This window comes from Schistocerca serialis, chromosome 6 (genome assembly GCF_023864345.2).
Source record: "Schistocerca serialis cubense isolate TAMUIC-IGC-003099 chromosome 6, iqSchSeri2.2, whole genome shotgun sequence".
Taxonomy (NCBI): domain Eukaryota; kingdom Metazoa; phylum Arthropoda; class Insecta; order Orthoptera; family Acrididae; genus Schistocerca; species Schistocerca serialis.
The window spans coordinates 601,660,491-601,681,971 of record NC_064643.1 but is presented as its reverse complement, the minus strand read 5'-3'; the positions used below and the strand labels follow the sequence as shown (position 1 = coordinate 601,681,971).

The 21,481-nt window shown below is 36.9% G+C and overlaps 1 protein-coding gene across 1 annotated transcript in view; it reads left to right on the top strand.

Annotated features, from left to right (window-relative positions):
* LOC126485156 (very long-chain-fatty-acid--CoA ligase bubblegum) overlaps nt 1-21,481 on the top strand; it is a 181,954-nt gene that overhangs the window by 122,130 nt on the left and 38,343 nt on the right. Inside the window, exons 3-6 of the mRNA XM_050108827.1 lie at nt 243-351; nt 1,054-1,258; nt 14,291-14,425; nt 19,204-19,399. Coding sequence (XP_049964784.1) covers nt 243-351; nt 1,054-1,258; nt 14,291-14,425; nt 19,204-19,399 — 645 coding nt within the window. The remainder of the gene's footprint in view (nt 1-242; nt 352-1,053; nt 1,259-14,290; nt 14,426-19,203; nt 19,400-21,481) is intronic.

The following is a 21,481-nucleotide window of genomic DNA, read 5'->3' as shown; positions in this document are numbered from 1 at the left end:
ACAATGTAAATCAGCATCAATATGACAAAGTAAGCAGCTGTACTAATTGAGGATGTTGCTAGCTTCATCATTGAACACCACAGACAAACTGAAATATGTACATGCATAGAAACAAATGTATATAAGAGCATTATTCTTAAACTAATGAAGGTTCATCATGATCATGCATATGTGCTACAGTAATCAGTAAGTATCTGCATTATTTCTCCAAGAATTTACTGATACAACTTTTGTCACTTCAGGGGAAGCTAAATGGCATAAGGGAACCAAAAACAGTGCAGATTTCCGAAGAGAAACCAGTCGCTCAGCCACCAGATGCAAGAGACCAAGCTGATCAAGAATTCCACAATGGTAATGCCTCTTATATACATGGAAAATGAACAAATAAATCACATTTAAAATGTAATTAGGATACCATCATGTAAAAGAGAGCTAACATGATGAATATTTCAGTCAAACTGTACTTGAATAAATTACTGTCAGTGGAGAAGAACTTTTTTTCTGGATAATATGTGTTGAGTTGTTTTCCAGTAACAGTATCATTTCCATAAATCACTCATTGGAATACTTTGAAATTATAATGGACACTTTATTGCTTGTAAATTTAGGCACCGGCTACCAGCAAACTTTCTTTGTGTAAGGTTATAGGATATCCAGATGAGACAGCGTGCTATCATCAAACTTAAGTGGAGGAAGTTCTGGTAACATGAAATAAATAATGCAATTTTGTATGACTAGTTAATTTGTGTGGTGAAAACAATCCTGTTCACAACTCTATTGCCTATTTAGGCAATCAATGTTACTATTAAAACCTTTTCAAGTTGCCAGCTGCATAGTGTGGCAGGTACTAACTGGCATGGCTAGAAGTTCAAGATATTATGAATTCATTCTGCCATGAAACCATGCATCTATAAATCAATGTAAATTATTATAAACATGGTGTAGTGAACTAATGCTAATTCATGAAAGTGTTATTTGCTTATTCTTTTTCTAACCACATTCTACCTGTATTTTATTGCAGCTGTTGCTGACGATATTTTTGCTACTTTCCAGGACCAAATCAGGTTCTTCCAGCAGATTCATATACAACAACAAGGCCAGACTGTAGGGTAAAACTGAGATACAAAGCAACTGGAATAGCTGCAAGAGAACCTATATCAGTACCTGGTTTACTGCACAGGGCTGTGGAGCTGTTTCCAGAACTCACAGCAATGGCCACAAGAAATGATGATGGAACATGGAATACTATTACATATGAGTATGTATATATGGTTAACGTTCATGCTTATCATCCATAAAAGGTGTCAACACTATCAAAATGTAGCAAATATACCTTTAACCTACTAATTTATCAGTTAATAGAAAAAGTAAAGGCAGGTAATCACCTTATAGTGGCTACTTTGAGCTACATATTTACTTCTACATCCATTTTCTGGAAAACTTTATGAAGTGTATGGCAGAAGGTACTTTTCATAGTACAATGTTGTAGGGTTTCTTTGCAGTCTATTAGTGTATGGAGTTAGGGAAGAATGATTGCTTAAAAACCTCTATGTATGCTGCAAGTAGTCTAACCTTATCTTTGTGGATACTGAGAATGATACATAGGAGACTGCAGTATGTCTAGATTCCTCGCTTAATTATGATTCTTCGACTTTGTCAAGTATACTTTTGCAGGACAGTTAGCATCTATCTCCAAACATCAACCTATACTGATTTTGATGCTCCCATCGGTCAGAAAGACCTGTGCCTATTCATGCTGTCCTTCTATGTACATGTCCAATATCCATCGTTAGTCATATATGATACGGGTCCCACACACGTCAGCAATATTCCTGGACAGATCGTGCATGAATTTTGTAAACAATCTCCATTGAAGACTGAAGCACTTTTTCTGTATCCTATCAATGAACCTGATCTGTCACCTGATCTACCTATTGCTGAGCATTTTTTATCATTCTGTTTCATACCCCCATGAACAGATGCTCCCAAGCATTTGTCATGTTAGCTGATTCCAGTTGTGACTTGTGTGGAGGTCATAAGATAGTATGTTTCTATACTACATGAAGTGCACAATTTTACATTTTTGCCAATCTTTGAACCATTTTGAAATCTTATCGAGATCTGATTAAATATTTCTGTTGTTTTTTTGTATAGTATTTCATTATATATATCCATATAATTTGCAAAAAGTCTAACATTGGATAAATTTTGTGGATCATTTTTCGTCATTGCTATCAATTAACGTGACCTGTGGTACCTTCCAACTACTGATCACATTCCTGACCTCTAGTGCTCTAGAGGGAGACTAACTCAGCTGTATATTCTGAACAAAATTTAACAGGAATTCTGTTGGACCCTGGAGTTTTGATCCATTCCAGCTTTTTCAAAACTGTTTCTGAGTGCCACTAATATCTATACATGAGAGCCAAAGCATTATGACCATCTGTTTAATAGCACATTTGAAATGCAATAGCATATTGATTCTGTGTCATGTGTATTTGACAAGCCGTTCATAATATTCCAAACGTATGTAGCATCTATGCACAAGTCCTGTAATATCAGTAAATGAAGGTCCAATGATTTGTGGGGGCAGAGCTGATGTATCCAAGATGTCTCCCATTGGGTTTTGATCAAGCAAATATGGTGGCCAAGACATCAATGTGATTCTGTCCTTGTGACACTGATAAGTTACCCTGCTGGAAGATTCCATCAGTGTAAAGGAAGACATCAAGCATGAAGGAATGCATGTAGTCCACAATAAAGTCCATGTAGACCACAACTGTCGAAGTCCCATGGACACTCACATGAATATCCCACTTGTAGCATAGTACTGCCCCTACTGGCCAGTGTCAGTGGTATCGTATATGTTCCAAGCAGCTGCTTGTGTGGATATTTAAAGACCAATTTAAATATGTCTGCTTGTGTCTGTATGTGTGGATGGATATGTGCGTGTGTGCGAGTGTATACCTGTCCTTTTTTCCCCCTAAGGTAAGTCTTTCCGCTCCCGGGATTGGAATGACTCCTTACCCTCTCCCTTAAAACCCACTTCCTTTCGTCTTCCCCTCTCCTTCCCTCTTTCCTGATGAGGCAACAGTTTGTTGCGAAAGCTTGAATTTTGTGTGTATGTTTGTGTTTGTTTGTGTGTCTATCGACCTGCCAGCGCTTTCGTTCGGTAAGTCACCTCATCTTTGATTTTATACACTATTAACTCAGATATACTTATCAGATAAAAAAGGATATACAACAATAAACACATAATGGTTTTATAATTATAAAGAATCTGATGAATATGGAAATGCACAACGTTAGTAAGAAACACAGTGCAGAGAGAAATGCTAATTGTTTAGAATGTTTATTATCAACCATGCAGTAGGACTGTATTTTGATACAATTGGCCTTAATACAATTAATAAATCAGCCTTATGAGTAAATAAAAGAATATATTAGGAAGAGCACAATGTCAGTTGCTACTACACTTAATAACACCAATATATGCACTGAAAAGCCAAAGAAACTGGTACACCTGCCTAATACCACGTAGGGCCCTCGCGATGACACAGAAGTGCCGCAACATGATGTGGCATGGACTCAACTAATGTCTGACTAGTGCTGGAGGGAACTGACACTAAGAATCCTGCAGGGCTGTCCATAAATCTATAAGAGTATGAGGGATGGAGATCTCTTCTGAACAGCACATTGCAAGGCATTCCAGATAGGCTCAATAATGCTCATGTCTGGGGAGTTTGGTGGGCAGTGGAAGTATTTAAATTCGGAATAGTGTTCCTGGAGCCACTCTGTAGCAGTTCTGGATGTATGGGGTGTCACATGGACCAAGTCTGTCGCAATGCACAATGGACAAGAATGGATGCAGGTGATCAGACAGGATGCTTACATATATGTCACCTGTCAGAGTTGTATATAGACATATCAGGGGTACCATATCATTCCAACTGCACATGCCCCACACCATTACAGGGTCTGTACCAGCTTGAACAGTTCCCTGCTGACATGCAGGGTGCTTGGATTCATGAAGTTGTCTCCATACCTGTACACCTTCATCCACTCGATACAATTTGAAATGAGACTCGTCTGACCAGGTAACCTGTTCCCAGTCATCAACAGCCCAATGTCAGTGTTGATGGGCCCAGGCAAGGCATAAAGCTTTGTGTCTACAGTCATCAAGGGTACCAAGCAGCCATTTGGTTCCGAAAGCCCCTATCGATGATGTTTCAATTCAACTTATTATCATCCATTTCATCATATATGTGATATAGGAACTGTTGTATAGAATGAGAGAGAGAGAGAGAGAGAGAGAGAGAGCATGATTTATATTTTTAACAATTAAGGGAAATAACATTTTCTTAATTATACTTTACAAATTTTATGTTTTTTTTTTTTACATGCAAGATGAGAAAAAAATTACATGGTTAATACAAAAGAATCCATTAAAGGAAATAACATTTTATTAATTACGTTTTTACATTTTTTAATTACACTTTACATATTTTGTCTTCTTTTTACATGCAAGTTGAAAAAACAATGAAGGTTTATGAAGAAAAATCAAAAGAAGAGCACTATCTGTTTAGATAGCAAAGAAATTCACTAACATTATAGAAAATTTGACATAATAGTAGCCTCTTTAATTTAAAAAATATATATATATATATATATATATATATATATATAAGTTTTGTATGTTTTTTATTTCTTTTGGTAAGGCACTGAACATTCTTTTGGGCAGATCTACATCTACATGGTTACTCTGCAATTCACACTTAAGTCCCTCGCAGAGACGCTATTTTGGTTCAGGGCTTTTGAATGTATGTTTATATGCAAATCATGCCTGTTTCTGGTTTGATAGTCAGGTACTTCACTGTTTACAGAAGGGAATTCTTGATTTTAATTCAGGAAACATACTGATTCACAGATGAATAAACTAGGAAGGGTCAAAATTTTCAACTCCTTAAAGAGTCCTCTACATGGATCTCTGTAGGTATCAACCTTCAAAATATGAATAGCTCTCTTTTGGAGCTTAAAACAACTTTTGTGAAACCTGTATTCCCCCAAAATATAATACCATACCTTAGATTACTATGTATTTAAGAGTAGTAGGCATGTAGTACTGATTCAAAATTGCAGTTTTCTTTAAGTTTTCCTAATATATAACAATATTTACTAAGTTTTTATTCAATAATTCAACATGTTTTTCCCATCTTAAGTTATTGTCCAGCCATACACCCAAACATTTTGTAAGAGAAGTTTGTTCTATAAGACATTTCCCAATCTCTACTCTTATTTTTAATTTGTTCCTTGTTGTTGTTGTGGTCTTCAGTCCTGAGACTGGTTTGATGCAGCTCTCCATGCTACTCTATCCTGTGCAAGCTTCTTCATCTCCCGGTACCTACTGCCTCCAATGCTAAATTTGTGATCCCTTGATGCCTCAAAACATGGCCTACCAACCGATCCCTTCTTCTAGTCAAGTTGTGCCACTAATTTCTCTTCTCCCCAATCCTATTCAACACCTCCTCATTAGTTATGTGATCTACCCATCTAATCTTCAGCATTCTTCTGTAGCACCACATTTTGAAAGCTTCTATGCTCTTCTTGTCCAAACTAGTTATCGTCCATGTTTCACTTCCATACATGGCTACACTCCATACAAACGTTTCAGAAACGACTTCCTGACACTTAAGTCTATACTCGACGTTAACAAATTTCTCTTCTTCAGAAATGCTTTCCTTGCCATTGCCAGTCTACATTTTATATCCTCTCTACTTCGACCATCATCAGTTATTTTACTCCCCAAATAGCAAAACTCCTTTACTTCTTTAAGTGTCTCATTTCCTAATCTAATTCCCTCAGCATCGCCCGATTTAATTTGACTACATTCCATTATCCTCGTTTTGCTTTTGTTGATGTTCATCTTATATCCTCCTTTCAAGACACTGTCCATTCCGTTCAACTGCTCTTCCAAGTCCTTTGCTGTCTGACAGAATTGCAATGTCATCGGCGAACCTCAAAGTTTTTACTGCTTCTCCATGAATTTTAATACCTAATCCGAATTTTTCTTTTGCTTCCTTTACTGCTTGCTCAATATACAGATTGAATAACATCGGGGAGAGGCTACAACCCTGTCTCACTCCTTTCCCAACCACTGCTTCCCTTTCATGCCCCTCGACTCTTATAACTGCCATCTGGTTTCTGTACAAATTGTAAATAGCCTTTCGCTCCCTGTATTTTACCCCTACCACCTTCAGAATTTGAAAGAGAGTATTCCAGTTAACATTGTCAAAAGCTTTCTCTAAATCTACAAATGCTAGAAATGTAGGTTTGCCTTTCCTCAACCTTTCTTCTAAGATAAGTCATAAGGTTAGTATTGCCTCACGTGTTCCAACATTTCTGCGGAATCCAAACTGATCTTCCCCGAGGTCCGCTTCTACCAGTTTTTCCATTCGTCTGTAAAGAATTCGCGTTAGTATTTTGCAGCTGTGACTTATTAAACTGATAGTTCGGTAATTTTCACATCTGTCAGCACCTGCTTTCTTTGGGATTGGAATTATTATATTCTTCTTGAAGTCTGAGGGTATTTCGCCTGTCTCATACATCTTGCTCACCAGATGGTAGAGTTTTGTCTTGACTGGCTCTCCCAAGGCCATCAGTAGTTCTAATGGAATGTTGTCTACTCCCGGGGCCTTGTTTCGACTCAGGTCTTTCAGTGCTCTGTCAAACTCTGGTCTTTCAGTGCTCTGTCAAACTCTTCACGCAGTATCTTATCTCCCATTTCGTCTTCATCTACATCCACTTCCATTTCCATAATATTGTCCTCAAGCACATCGCCCTTGTATAAACCCTCTATATACTCCTTCCACCTTTCTGCCTTCCCTTCTTTGCTTAGAACTGGGTTTCCATCTGAGTTCTTGATATTCATACAAGTGGTTCTCTCCTCTCCAAAGGTCTCTTTAATTTTCCTGTAGGCAGTATCTATCTTACCCCTAGTGAGACAAGCCTCTACATCCTTACATTTGTCCTCTAGCCATCCCTGCTTAGCCATTTTGCACTTCCTGTCGATCTCATTTTTGAGACGTTTGTATTCCTTTTTGCCTGCTTCATGTACTGCATTTTTATATTTTCTCCTTTCATCAATTAAATTCAATATTTCTTCTGTTACCCAAGGATTTCTATTAGCCCTCGTCTTTTTACCTACTTGATCGTCTGCTGCCTTCACTACTTCATCCCTCAGAGCTACCCATTCTTCTTCTACTGTATTTCTTTCCCCCATTCCTGTCAATTGTTCCCTTATGCTCTCCCTGAAACTCTCTACAACCTCTGGTTCTTTCAGTTTATCCAGGTCCCAACTCCTTAAATTCCCACCTTTTTGCAGTTTCTTCAGTTTCAATCTGCAGTTCATAACCAATAGATTGTGGTCAGAATCCACATCTGCCCCTGGAAATGTCTTACAATTTAAAACCTGGTTCCTAAATCTCTGTCTTACCATTATATAATCTATCTGATACCTTTTAGTATCTCCAGGATTCTTCCAGGTATACAACATTCTTTCATGATTCTTAAACCAAGTGTTAGCTATGATTAAGTTATGCTCTGCGCAAAATTCTACAAGGTGGCTTCCTCTTTCATTTCGTAGCCCCAATCCATATTCACCTACTATGTTACTTCTCTCCCTTTTCCTACTCTTGCATTCCAGTCACCCATGACTATTAAATTTTCGTCTCCCTTCACTACCTGAATAATTTCTTTTATCTCGTCATACATTTCATCTATTTTTTCATCATCTGCAGAGCTAGTTGGCATATAAACTTGTACTACTGTAGTAGGCGTGGGCTTTGTGTCTATCTTGGCCACAATAATGCGTTCACTATGCTGTTTGTAGTAGCTAACCCGCACTCCTATTTTTTTATTCATTATTAAACCTACTCCTGCATTACCCCTATTTGATTTTATATTTATAACCCTGTATTCACCTGACCAAAAGTCTTGTTCCTCCTGCCACCGAACTTCACTAATTCCCACTAATCTAACTTTAACCTATCCATTACCCTTTTTAAATTTTCTAACCTACCTGCCCGATTAAGGGATCTGACATTCCACGCTCCGATCCGTAGAACACCAGTTTTCTTTCTCCTGATAACGACGTCCTCTTGAGTAGTCCCCGCCCGGTGATCCAAATGGGGGACTATTTTACCTCCGGAATATTTTACCCAAGAGGACGCCATCATCATTTAATCATACAGTAAAGCTGCATTTCCTCGGGAAAAATTACGGCTGTAGTTCCCCCTTGCTTTCAGCCGTTCGCAGTACCAGCACAGCAAGGCCGTTTTGGTTAATGTTACAAGGCCAGATAAGTCCATCATCCAGACTGTTGCCCCTGCAACTACTGAAAAGGCTGCTGCCCCTCTTCAGGAACCACATGTTTGTCTGGCCTCTCAACAGATACCCCTCCGTTGTGGCTGCACCTACGGTACGGCCATCTGTATCGCTGAGGCACGCAAGCCTCTCCACCAACGGCAAGGTCCATGGTTCATGGGGGGATTTGTTCCTTATGTACTTAAAATTCATCCAAGTGGTTTTTTGTCATTTATAATTAAGTAATTGTCCTTGAACCATTCAGCTGCTTCATTCATTGTTGAACTTATTTTTTCTTGTAGGTCAGCTTCTTTAACTCCTTTGATAAAAAGGCTCGTATCATCTGCAAAAAGTACTGATTCTGCTCTTGTTAGACAGTTAGGAAAATCATTAATAAAAACTAAGAAGAGCACAGGGCCTAGAACAGAACCCTGGGATACACCACAGTTGACTTTCAGATACGTTGAGTAATGTTTTGTGGCATTATGTATTATTTCAACACTTTGATATCTGTTGCACAGATTCGATTGAAACCAGTTGTATGCTTTTCCATATACTCCATACCAATACAGTTTCTCTAGCAAAATATCATAGCTGATGAGGTCAAATGCCTTGGATGGATCTAAAAATATTCCACAGTTTAAGTCCTCATTATCCACTACAGTTAAAACCTGTTCCAAGAAGTGATATACAGCTGTTTCTGTAGACCTGTTTTTCATGAACCCATTCTGTGTATTGGTTATAATTTTGCATTTGTTTAGGAAACTCAACAGTCTCTCATACATAATCCTCTCACTTACATTAGCAAAACCTGACAGTTGTGACAATGGTCTATAATTTTGTATGGTACATGGACAGTCTTTTTTATAAAGTGACTTTATCATTGATTTTTTAAGTGTCTTAATAATATCAACTAGTTCAGATATTATTGTGTTTGTACTATGTTTTATGACCTTATCAGAAATATCATCACATCCATAGGACATTTTATTCTTCAGTTTATTAATTGCATTTCTTACTTCTGAATGTGTAGCTGGGAACAAAAACATGGTCTTTTCATTTGTGGGAGCTTTTGACTTACTACCTTTCAAGTTCCCCAGGTTCTCGATAAGATTTTGAGCACTGCTAATGTAGTAGTCATTGAACATATTGGCAACACATTGAGGGTCTTCACCAACTTTTCCTCCCTTTTTTATCATAAGATTATTGTTTGTCACTTCGGATTTACCAATCTTATGGTTTATGACCTTCCAAACTGATTTGGTTTTATTGCTGTCTTTTCTGATAATTAAATCATTGTATTTTTTATGCATGAATAACTTTTCTGCAGCATCTAAGCTGTGGCTTTAATGCTGCATTACGCTTTGAATGCCAACCCAGATTTCTAAGAGTACCTGCACATTTTTTAATTTCTGCAGTTAACCATGAATTCAATTTGAGAGAGATTTTTACTTTTCTGAGGGAGGTGGGGAGCAATATCAAAGCAGTAATTATAATCAGAGAAAAATGACTGATATTTAGGGTCTACAGTTCTGTTTGGGTCTCTGTCCCATTTAACACTATGCAACATGCTATGAAAATTCCAAAGGCTACTTCCATTAATATATCTTGTTTCTATATAGTTTCCACTGCCATGTTTTTTCCTAACCATAGTTTTTAGTAAGAGCTTAATTGCCATGTGGTCAGAGAAACCAGTATCTATTACTTCAACCTCATAACTACAGGTCTCTTTGTTAACAAACACTGTTGAATGGTTCGCACACTGACACTTATTGATTGCCCAGCATTGAAATCTGCAACACTTTTGCAGAAGGGTTGCACTTCTGTCATGCTGAATGATTCTCTTCAGTCATTGTTGGTCCTGTTCTTGCAGGATCTTTTTCCAGTCACAGCAATGTCAGAGATTTGACGTTTTACGAGGTTCCTGATATGAAATGGTCATGTGGGAAAATCCACACTTCATCACTAGCTTAGAGATGCTGTGTCCCATCGGTCATGCACTGACTATAATACCACATTCAAATTCACTTAAATGTTTGATAACCTGCCATTGTAGAGGAAGTAACTGATCTAACAACTGCACCAGACACTTGTCTTATATAGGCATTGCCAACCACAGTGTTGTATTCTGTCTGTCTACATATCTCTGTATTTGAATGTGCTTCCTGTAAAAGTTTCTTTTGGCACTTCAGTGTAGTTACTGGAATACTTGATACACACACACACATACACAAATGCTTAATTACAAGTGTATATCAATTACGTACATATACATATTGATTATATACATTTATAGTTTACAATTACTTATGGTTATTTGCAGCAATGATACTCTTATACTTATTTACATGTATATCAATGCATAATTCTAACTCTATGATTATTAAACACAAATTTTCATGATACTTACAACTATGTGTTCATGGCACATTTGTTTATTGCTGTTATGTCTATGCAAATGTTTTGAGGATGGTAAATCTCTTATATGGCTATTTCTTAGTCTAAGTTTGTTTAAGTTTTCCTTAGCATAAATTGTACAACTATAGATGCATGCAAAAGCTGGGGACTGTCATTATATTGTGTGTTCTGAACTGACCTCTGCAAATACCTCTGGCAGGCAGACTTAGAATAAATCTAATGGCTTTCTTCTGTCAATGAAAAATGTGCATTTCCTCACAACAATATTCCATATTGCAAGTGTGAGTAGAAGAACGCATACTGAGAGTAAATTAGCAGATTCTTATTGACATTTTGTCTCAATTTGTGTAATAAAAATAACACACTTGTTAGTTTGCTGCTTAAGTAATATATGTGTCCATCCTATGCCAGTCTTTTATCAATCACAAGTCAAAGTAATTTCACATTGTTATTCTCAGACTTCACTGCTCTGAGAGTGAAATGAAGATACAATGAATCTAATGACTTATTTAGTAATTTAGATTATCTCTTCAACCGTTTACAAATTCCATAAGTGTGTAAAAAGCCTCTTGTTTCAGGCATTATTGTTCAAACATCCTTATACCTAGTGCATCTTCAAGATACGTTTGACGCAAAAGAGGTTTGCGAAAAAGAAATTACATTTTCAGCAGCTTTGACCATGACATTTCAGAACTGTAAGATACTGAGACTTGGTGAAGATGTTATTATTTAACAGAAATATTAAATGATTTTGGAAAAGGTACAAACCAGAAAATTAGACAACAATTTTAAGTATATGGTTTGTCACTCTTTTTTAGTATGGGAATAACAACTGCCAGTTTTAGACATTCTGGGAAATAACCACTGGCAAAAAATCCTATTCATTAAAATGTAAAGATGAAGTGATATTAACCCATTGTATGAGGGTATTTCAAAAGTTCTGCACACTGAAAGACAGAACTGAAGAAAATATAATCTATTTTATAAAACAACTTTACAGGTCTTCAATATAATCTCCATTCTTGCTTATAACAGCTTTCCAATGTTTTGGAAAATTCTGTATTCTGGACAGGGCATCTTCATTGCAGAGCTGTCTGATTGGTTGGGTCACCTCACTGTAAGCTTTATATATTGTATCAAAACTTTCTCCATAGAGTTGCTCCTTCAATTCGAGAAACAAATCAAAGCCTGGTTGCACTCATATCACGACTATGGTGGTGGTGGTGGTGGTGGTGGTGGCAGAGGGGGAGGGAGCGTGGTACTGTTCCTCATTCATATTTGTCGAGTGTTTCTCATACTGATAGGGCAATATGTGGTCTTGTATTATCAAGGACAACAAGAACATGAGATGCAATCATGACGGACCTTCTTTGACAAATTTTCTGGCACAAAATAGTTTGCAGAAACAGCTTGTGATAGGTGCCTGTTACAGACTTACCCTAGGGTGCTCTATTTACAGCTATGACTCCATTCAAGTCACATGAATAGATCATAATCAGTTTCACCTTTGGTTGCTGGTGGCAGAATTTTTTTGGGCATGGAGAGTTGGAACTTTCACATTATGATGACTGAAACTTCAGTTCTGGCTCAAAATCTCGTATACAGGTTTCATCAGGTGTGATAATCCTTTTCATAAAATGTTTTCCTTCAGTTCAATACCGTTTTTTGCCAATTCTCTCTTGAAATGTCATTAACAGTGACCAGAGAGGTCTAGTCTGAAGCAGTTGATGACCTTACACTTCTTGGATTGTCCTCAGTCCTTACCTGATCTTCACAAAAACAAGCAGACCACAATGATAATGCACTACAATCCGCTACAGTATTCCCATTCACTCTCTCAATGTGTTGTAAATTTCCGTTGGGTTCTTTCGATGTAGGGATTCAATTTTTATGTCACTATGTGTAATCTGACCTGACTCAGTTTCACCTTCCATTTTAAAACTAAATTACACGTGACACAGTCACACTAACCAGCAAACACATATATGACCATCACACCTAATGTCTTGCTCACAACTGACATGAATTTCAACTTGATCATACCACTGTAGTGGTCACCCATGAGCAGAGTGCAAGACTTTTCAAATGACTTTGAATGACAGACAGGCAGATTTAAAAGTAAACTGTTCATATTATTAAGCTACTGGACTAAGTCATAATTGTTGCACTAGACAAAACTGCATTACAGCAACTACACACACAAATAAGTGCACACCTAAAGTGTAAATTACTTTAATGCAGAAACTGTTCTGAAGTTTGATTCACAATTCAAGCACAAGGCCAGAGCAGATTCAATACAGTGCAGAGAGGAGTCAAGTTAACACGCGAAAAAACAATAATACAGTGAGGCAGAGTGCACTCTGCTCTGGGATTATATCAGCTATTTACTGGCAATATTAATGAACCATGTCTTTGTTATAGCACAGCCAAACATACTTTCATTTCTGCTGAACATTCATTAATGACATTCTACAACAAACCAGGCATCCACATGTTACCTGTTTTCTTTTCACATACAAACTGCGTTGTTATCAGGTTTGCCACAATATAAATCTCCATGTGGGTTTCATGTATGTGTCCTGAGTATTAGTTAATTCTTGTCCATCACACAAATTCCAGTTAATGGTGAAGATGTCCCATGTCATGCAAGAAATGTTGCACAGTTGTTGGCTTCTGAAACACTCCCCTAGCATAATTGTGTACTACTGAAGTTAGATTTGTTTGCACACACACAAAACATATACCAATATTGATTAATTAATTTATTTATTCACTCTGTCCAACAGAACCACAAAATATGCTCAAGAATGTAGAACAAGTGAAGATACACTAAACAAAGTAAAATAGCTATTAGGTAGTGTATTAATAATGAACTAAGGTCAACTGCCATAAACAGAGTCTGTTAAGTCAAGTTTAACATAATAAAATCAGCAATAAAACTACTATTTTGGGAGAAAAATATTGCAGCTTCCTCAGTGACATTAAATGTCTGCTTTTTATCTCTTATTGCTGGCTAAATAGCTACATGACCACATTGATATTTATCGTATAACAACATTTACCTTTTTGCCGTAAGAGCAAAGACAGGCTTACAATGAACATTGTTAGTGTCACACAGTAACAGGAATCCTCACCTCTTTAATCTGAATAGTTAGATAATTTGTAGGAGTGCTAAGAAGATATATTTTTAATATTTCTTAGTACTGTAGCTTCTCAATTTTTGCATTATGTCTGATTGACATTTACTGATGCCCTTTACACAAAATTACGAGGAATAAAAAATGAGCCATTAAATAATTAGTATAGTAGTAAAGCAAAAAGCAATTTTGATCTTGAACTGAGCAAAATACAGTAGATTTAGTTGAGAGCAGTAAAAATAAAGTAACCGTACTGTGTCACATGTGACTGGAGAGCTCTCTGAAAAAGATGCGTGAGCTTCCAGTTAAAAGTTTGCTTGTCATTTTGAAGATGAATAGGTTTGTTTTACAAATGATTTTATTTTCTGTTACAGAGACTACGAATTTTATGTACGGTCTTGTGCCAAAGCATTCATCAAACTTGGTCTAGAAAGGCATCATTCTGTTTGTATTCTTGGATTCAATTCACCAGAATGGTTCATTGCTGATTTGGCTGCAATATATGCTGGGTATGTACAGTATAGTACAGTAGAATAGAATAGAGTTTTATTGGTCCTGGTAATAATATAGTACACAAATAGTACATTCTGATGTAGACAAGTGAATGTATAACAAAATATAATATTAAATTTGCATTAATTTCATTATTTCTACATTAAATGATCACTGAGTTACAATATGCAGAGAAAATATTGTACAAAAATAAGGAGAAGATATTTTAAAGCAGAAAGAGCATGTACTATGCTAGCAGATTAATATTTGTATTACAGCAACATTTACATGTAAAACATTAAAGTTTTAGCAACATTTATATGATACATCACTAAGGCAAAGACACAAATCATTAGTGAACTTCCTGAAAGAACACATGGAGGCTATAGAAGCAGTGATAAGTCAAATATGACTTGGCAGTTGATTTGAAATTAGCCAGGCCATTTATTGCTTTAATTTGTGGGGTAAGTTTATTATAAATAACTTCCCCATAATACAGGGTTCCTTTTTTATTCAGGGTGGTGTTGGTGAGGTCTAAATGAAAGTTTCCTTCATGTCTGGTGTTATTGGAGTCAAAATTTCAATTTTCTGGAAGAGAGTGGGATTTTACATTGTGTATCTTTTCACAAACAAGATTGTCTCACACACACACACACATATATACATGGAAGTTGGAGGATTTATAGCTTTTTAGAGAGTGGTCTATAGGTTTTGTTCCATTTTACACCTCACATTATTCTTATAATTCTTTTTTGTAGCCTAAAGAACTTTTGGCTAAGGGAAGAGTTACCCCAGAAAATAACTTCATATTTCAGTTGTGAATATATATAGGCATAATACAGAGTTTACAGAAAATCTTTGTTGCAGCATCTCTGAAATATTCTCATTAAGTAGCATGTAGTTCTTAATTTCTTACAGACATTTTAAAGAGAATAAATGCTTTTGTTGTAGCTTAGTTACTGTTTCAATATACTATGTGTGTAGTTGTTAGTAGAGGTTGAAAGGGCAGAGTAAGTGAGTTGCAAACTGTCATAAATATAGTTTTTAAAATAGTTGGGCAGTCGATAACCACACAAAGAAGTACATGTAGTTTTAATGTTACTCATAATATCCTGGCTACTGCTCAGTTGCAAATAGTTGTTACTTCTCACACAAATTTTTATTATACAGGTATGATTGTATTATCAATTATCATATTAATCTGATAACAAGAGAGTGAACAGCATCATTACAAACAAGAACTTTACTGCAGACTTAGCATACTAATTCCCTGATAATTACATGGGCACTATAACACTCATGAGCAATTGAATTAGACACCACATCCAACTAGTAATGTGCAGCACCTGCTTTCATAGTGATGTAATATAGCATGGACTCAGCAACACCTTAAATGTATTGGAGAGCTATCCTGATCAATGAATGCACAACCAATGTCCACAACTTGTGGAGATTGATCAGAGCGGGATCCAAGGTGTGCACGTATTGCTTGACTGTGTTCCAAATATGCTCAACTGGAATAAGGTTAGGCAACTTTTGGTGGTGGGATGGGAACAGGGTACACTTGCACCCTCACATTGATGGAGTGCTCCTCAAACCATTTTGACACTATTTTGGTCTTATGGGTGTTGCACTGTCTTGCTGAAGCTAAAGATCAGCCATGGTGTGCTGAAAGAAAACAAAGGATGTACTTGAATGGATAGTAGATAGCAGTACAGCTCCTGACTAATACATGTAGGCAGACATACCAAGGACCCCATTTCATCCAATGTTAATATCTCCAGCACAAGAATACCTTCATCTGCTTGACTGGTGCTCAGTTGGCAAGTGGGATGCATTGCCTCAAGGGATGTAACTTGCCATTGATGCCTACCTACTTGTGTAACTTAACAATCCAGATGACCTTTCTGTGTACTTCAAGGAGCCAATGTTCAGTAAACTAGATAAAAGATCAGTAGCACATCGCAGAAGGAACTCTGGGTCAAGTTTAAAATAATAGCTAGACAGATATGTATCCAGTAGAACAGTTCATAATGAGGGTAATATCCATGGTATACAGTCACAGTACACAAACTTCTAAAGAAACAGAGATTACTGCATCATAGGTGTAAAACAAAGCATAGGGCAGCAGATAGAGAGATGCTGAATGAAAAGCGTTTGGCTGTCAAGAGAGCATTGTGTAATACCTTCATTGACTACTGTAGCAGAATGTTGTCAAATAATGTTTCATAGAACCCAAAGAATTTCTGGTCATATGTAAAGATAAAAGATCAGTAGTGTCATATCTCAATGAGGAACTCGAAACTTTCAGCGCAGCACAGGGACATGCAGAGGAACTCTGGCTCAACTTTAAAATAATAGCTGACCTTACACTGGACAGATATGTATCTAGTAGAACAGTTCATAATGAGGGGAACATCCATGGTATGCAGTTGCTGTAAAGAAACTTCTAAAGAAACAGAGATTACTGCACCAAAATTAGCATCCAGTCTCTGGTGAAAGGGACAGAAACTGAAATTGGGCAAAGCAAAATAGAAAAGCAAAAGCTGAAATGCTCAACTCCATTTTAAAATGTTCCTTTACGAAGGATCATCTGGGAGAATTGCCCCAATTTAATCCTCATACTACTGAAAAGATGAATGAAGTAAGTATTAATGTCACAGTGGTGTTGAAAAACAGCGGAAATCATTAAAATTGAACAAAGCTCTAGGCACCAAGGGAAGGGCAGCACAAACGGTCACAGGTTTGCTTAATCTGTGGGAGAGTGTTACAGAAATACTGAAGGAACTGAACCAGAAGACTCTTGAAGATAGACGTAAACTATCCTGAGAAAGTCTATTGACAAAGTTTCAAGAAGCAACTTTAAATGATTATTCTAGGAATACACTACAACCACCTACATATCACTTGCATAAGTATTGTGAGGATAATACTAGAATAATTACTGCATGCACAGAGGCAATGAGACAGTCATTCTTCCTGCTCTCCATATGTGAATGGAACAGGAGGAAACCCTAATAACTGGTACAATGGAACGTACCCTCTGCCATGTCCTTATGGTGGTTTGCTGAGTAGATGTAGATATAGATTTAGCTGTGCTGTAGATTTATTTACAGTTGCTTGCAGCTGACTTGAGGTGTTTCCTGTAATAAGGATGCTTGTGTCATTTGCAAAAAAAAGTATTTTAGTGCAGTGCCTTTACTTCCATATGCTTAGAGCTTGTCCAACAGTACGTTCCAGTCCAGTATGTTGAAGGCTTTACTTAAGTCTAGAGAAATGCCAGTGGCAATTTGTTTTTTGCCCGTTGTTTTCAGGGCATTGTTTATAAAATCATAGTTGGCACTAGTTGTTGATTTATTTTTCCTGAATTCATGCTGAGTGTCAGTAACCATTTTGTTTTCCTCTACAAATTTCATTAACCTATTATACATTACCTTTCCTATGATTTTACTAAAGCCTGATAACAAGGCATTTTCTTACGAACAAGGACAAAATTATCAATTTTTGAACAGTCTGGAAATATGACTGTCAGAAAAGATGATTGGACTATGTCTGAAAGTTGTAGTGAAATGTTTACCTTACATTGCTTTATTATGCAATCAGAATACCATAAATTCCTGAAAATATTTTCTTAAGAGTTGATGCAACATGGATGATTACATCTGAAATTGTTCCATAAACATAGACTGAAGAGGGACATGACTGCACTTTTTTCTGTTTCTTTCTAGTATCTGTTCTACTACTGACTATTAAATTATTTTTGATATCTGCATAGCAATGGCTGAAAAGATTTGTGATGTGTTGGGAATTAATTAGACTCTTGTTCTCATGATTGTCATATTTTTTATTTTTGGGGACACTTTATTTGCTTCCTTCTTTCTTACTTTCCATACTGCTTGGCTTTTATTTGCTGATCCATACTGCTTTGCTTTTATTTGTTGATTCTGTTATGAACTTATCATTGGCCCTTTCTTTCCTGACACATCACTTATTTGCAGATTGGAATATATTTCTGAATGTAACTGTTCAGAAGTTGGGGTATGTTACTATTTTTCCTTTATCTGAGTAAGTCTCTTTTTCTTGACTTGAGATTTTGGTACCTGTTGTTATCCACCTATTTGATTTCGAAATTGTGCCTCATATTACTTGTGTTTTGAAAGGGAATGCAATATCAAAGTAATCACTGAAGATGCTAGAGAATTTCTTGAACTTTTGGTTGGCTCATCTAATTGTAAGACTTTTTCCCACCTTTCTCCTGATGATAGGATATTGAAAGTTTATGTATTATGTATATTGAAACTTCTTGCTGCTACAGTTCTTTTGTAGTTCTGGTTGGATAGCAAGTAGCACTCAAGGTTAACAACTTGAGTTTCACAATCATGATTATACATTTTGCAGCATATAATGCACTATTACAAATTGCCTTATTGAACTCACCAACAGAAGAGAGACTGCATGACACTTCATGTTCGTATACCACTAAAACTAAAAATAACTTGAAAAATCTTCTCTCACATAGGTTAGTTAGTTCTCATACTACAGACCCTTAGTAAGGATATTTTCGTTGAAGTGGATCTTGGAAGTGCTTTGAAGTTATGGTATTAAGTCCTAATAAAACTGCATTAAACCAGATATTGGTCTTATCGCTCCATAAACAGATGTGCATTTATTTCTACTCATTTCTTCAAATGAGTTTGATCTACTTGTATTGCCTCTAGTAACTGGAATGCTTTTTATGTCTGATTAACAAGAACTTAAGTATCTAAAATAAAACTATTTGTGTTTGTTGTTACAGGGGAATTGCTGCTGGAATTTACACAACCAACTCACCAGAAGCTTGCCTGCACTGTGCCATCAACAGCCGGGCAAATATATTTGTAGTACAGGACAAGAAACAACTTGACAAAGTGCTGCAGATACGGTCCCAAATACCACACCTGAAAGCAATTGTGCAGTATGAAGGAAAGCCAGAGGAGGAGGGAGTGCTGAGTGTAAGTTTATGTAATACAACAAAGTAAACAACTATTATACAACAAAACAACCACATTGTCCTCAATATAAGCTACAACCTTAATTCTGATTGGGGGAAAATGAGAGAAAACCAGTGAGGAAAATTTTATGTCAAATTCATTACTCATTTATGAAAACTGTGATACAATCACTATTAATCACAATTTTATGCTGTATTGTAGGTAAATTGCACAGAAATACCAACCTTCTAATCACTGTCCTCACTGATGTCACTGTTAATTTCTTTACTGGCAATTGCTTGTCAGAGTCAGAATTTTTATTACTCTCATTCTAAAGGGTCCTCATTACCATCCAGGGCATTGCACACACGGCACAACACACCATGAAGAGAAAATTCACTCACACATAAGGCCAGCTGATGGCTTTATGATGTCTTTCTGTAAGTCTGTTGAAATAGTACTTTCAGATACATGTATATGACAACATCAGGTACCTGTGATATTGTTGCTTCATTTCAAACTGACAAACTAGTGCAACGGACAGTTGACATTTCTATGGTGGGAAAATATATGGGATTTGTAGGATCATCCAAATAAATCACACCGTAATTTTGGCAAAATAATGGTGAAAAAGTGCAGCTTATATTTGGGCTGTTGTGGTACTTTTGTCTAACAGAATGAATGAATGATGTAACATTCTTGATTTTATGGCATAGTTGTTTTCAACATACAGTAGTTCCAATATAGATCAACAAACAGTCTTGGTGTGTGTGACAAATAAATTTGCATCCACAAATATCTTTACATGTAGATACAGATGTAAGCCGGAGGGTGCCATCCTGGTGATTGCAACTGTTCTTTCAATAATTTGTACTTAAAATTCTCCAGTTTTCCCCAAGCCAAAGCACCTTTGAGTGCAAATATACTGTCCTGATGAAAGCTGATTTTTTGTCATTTGGAACAGTGGCCTCTTCTCACAGATCTTCTCTTTCTGTGGTTCTCGATGACTTGTGCAGTACACCTACACAGCAGTTACCATTTTAACTTTAGAAGGTAATCAATAAGAAGAATTCCTCATGCATCCCAGAAAACACATGGCATAATCAAACTTCCTGGCAGGTTAAAATTGTGTGTCAGACCGAGACTTGAACTCGGGAATCAAATGAGCTACCCATACATGACTTACGACCAGCTAGCTTTGCAGGAGAACTTTTGTAAAATTTAGAAGGTAGGAGATGAGGTAATGGCAGAAGTAAAGCTGTGAGAATAGGTTGTGAGTCATGCTTGGGTAGCTCAGCTGGTAGAACACTTGCCCACAATAGGCAGAGGTTCAAAGTGAGTTTCAGTCTGGCACGCAATTTTAATCTGCCACAAAGTTTAATATCAGTGTGCAGCTCCACTGCAGAGTGGAAATTTCATTCTGGAAACATCCCCCAGGCTATGGGTAAGCCATGTTTCCACAATATCCTTTCTTCCAGAAGTGCTAGTCCTGTAAGTTTTGCAGGAGAACTTTTGTGAGGTTTGAAAGGTAGGAGATGAGGTACTGGCAGCAGTAAAGCTGTGAGGATGGTTCATAATGCACTCTTGGGTAGCTCAGATGGTAGAGAACTTGCCTGCAAAGGTCAAAGGTCCTGAGTTTGAGTCTCAGTCTGGTTCACATTTTAATCTGCCAGGAAGTTTCATATCAGTGCACACTCCGGTGCAGAGTGAAAATTTTGTTTTTGAGAACATGCCACACTCTTTCCAGCACTCTGAATCAACTTCATTCCAGCTACTGCTTTGGTTTCTGTGGTGTTGTTTCATTTCTCTCCTGAAGTAATGGACTCACAATCGATCCACAATAACAAGTCAATGCACAAAATCTATTGAATCCTTTTCAAACTGGCACAACACTACTGAGAAATTTGTTTTCACCATAATGTTTTGACAGCATCTCGAAAAGAAATTTTCTTGTAATTAATTATACATGTAATATGAACCATACCCTTTCTTATGGAAAGGGCTACGTGTGTTAGCTAGTTCATAAGCCTGTAGTCACTAATTATCTAATACCTCTCATTATTTTCATCTGTGGTTGAAGTTATCAGATGTGAACCATACTCA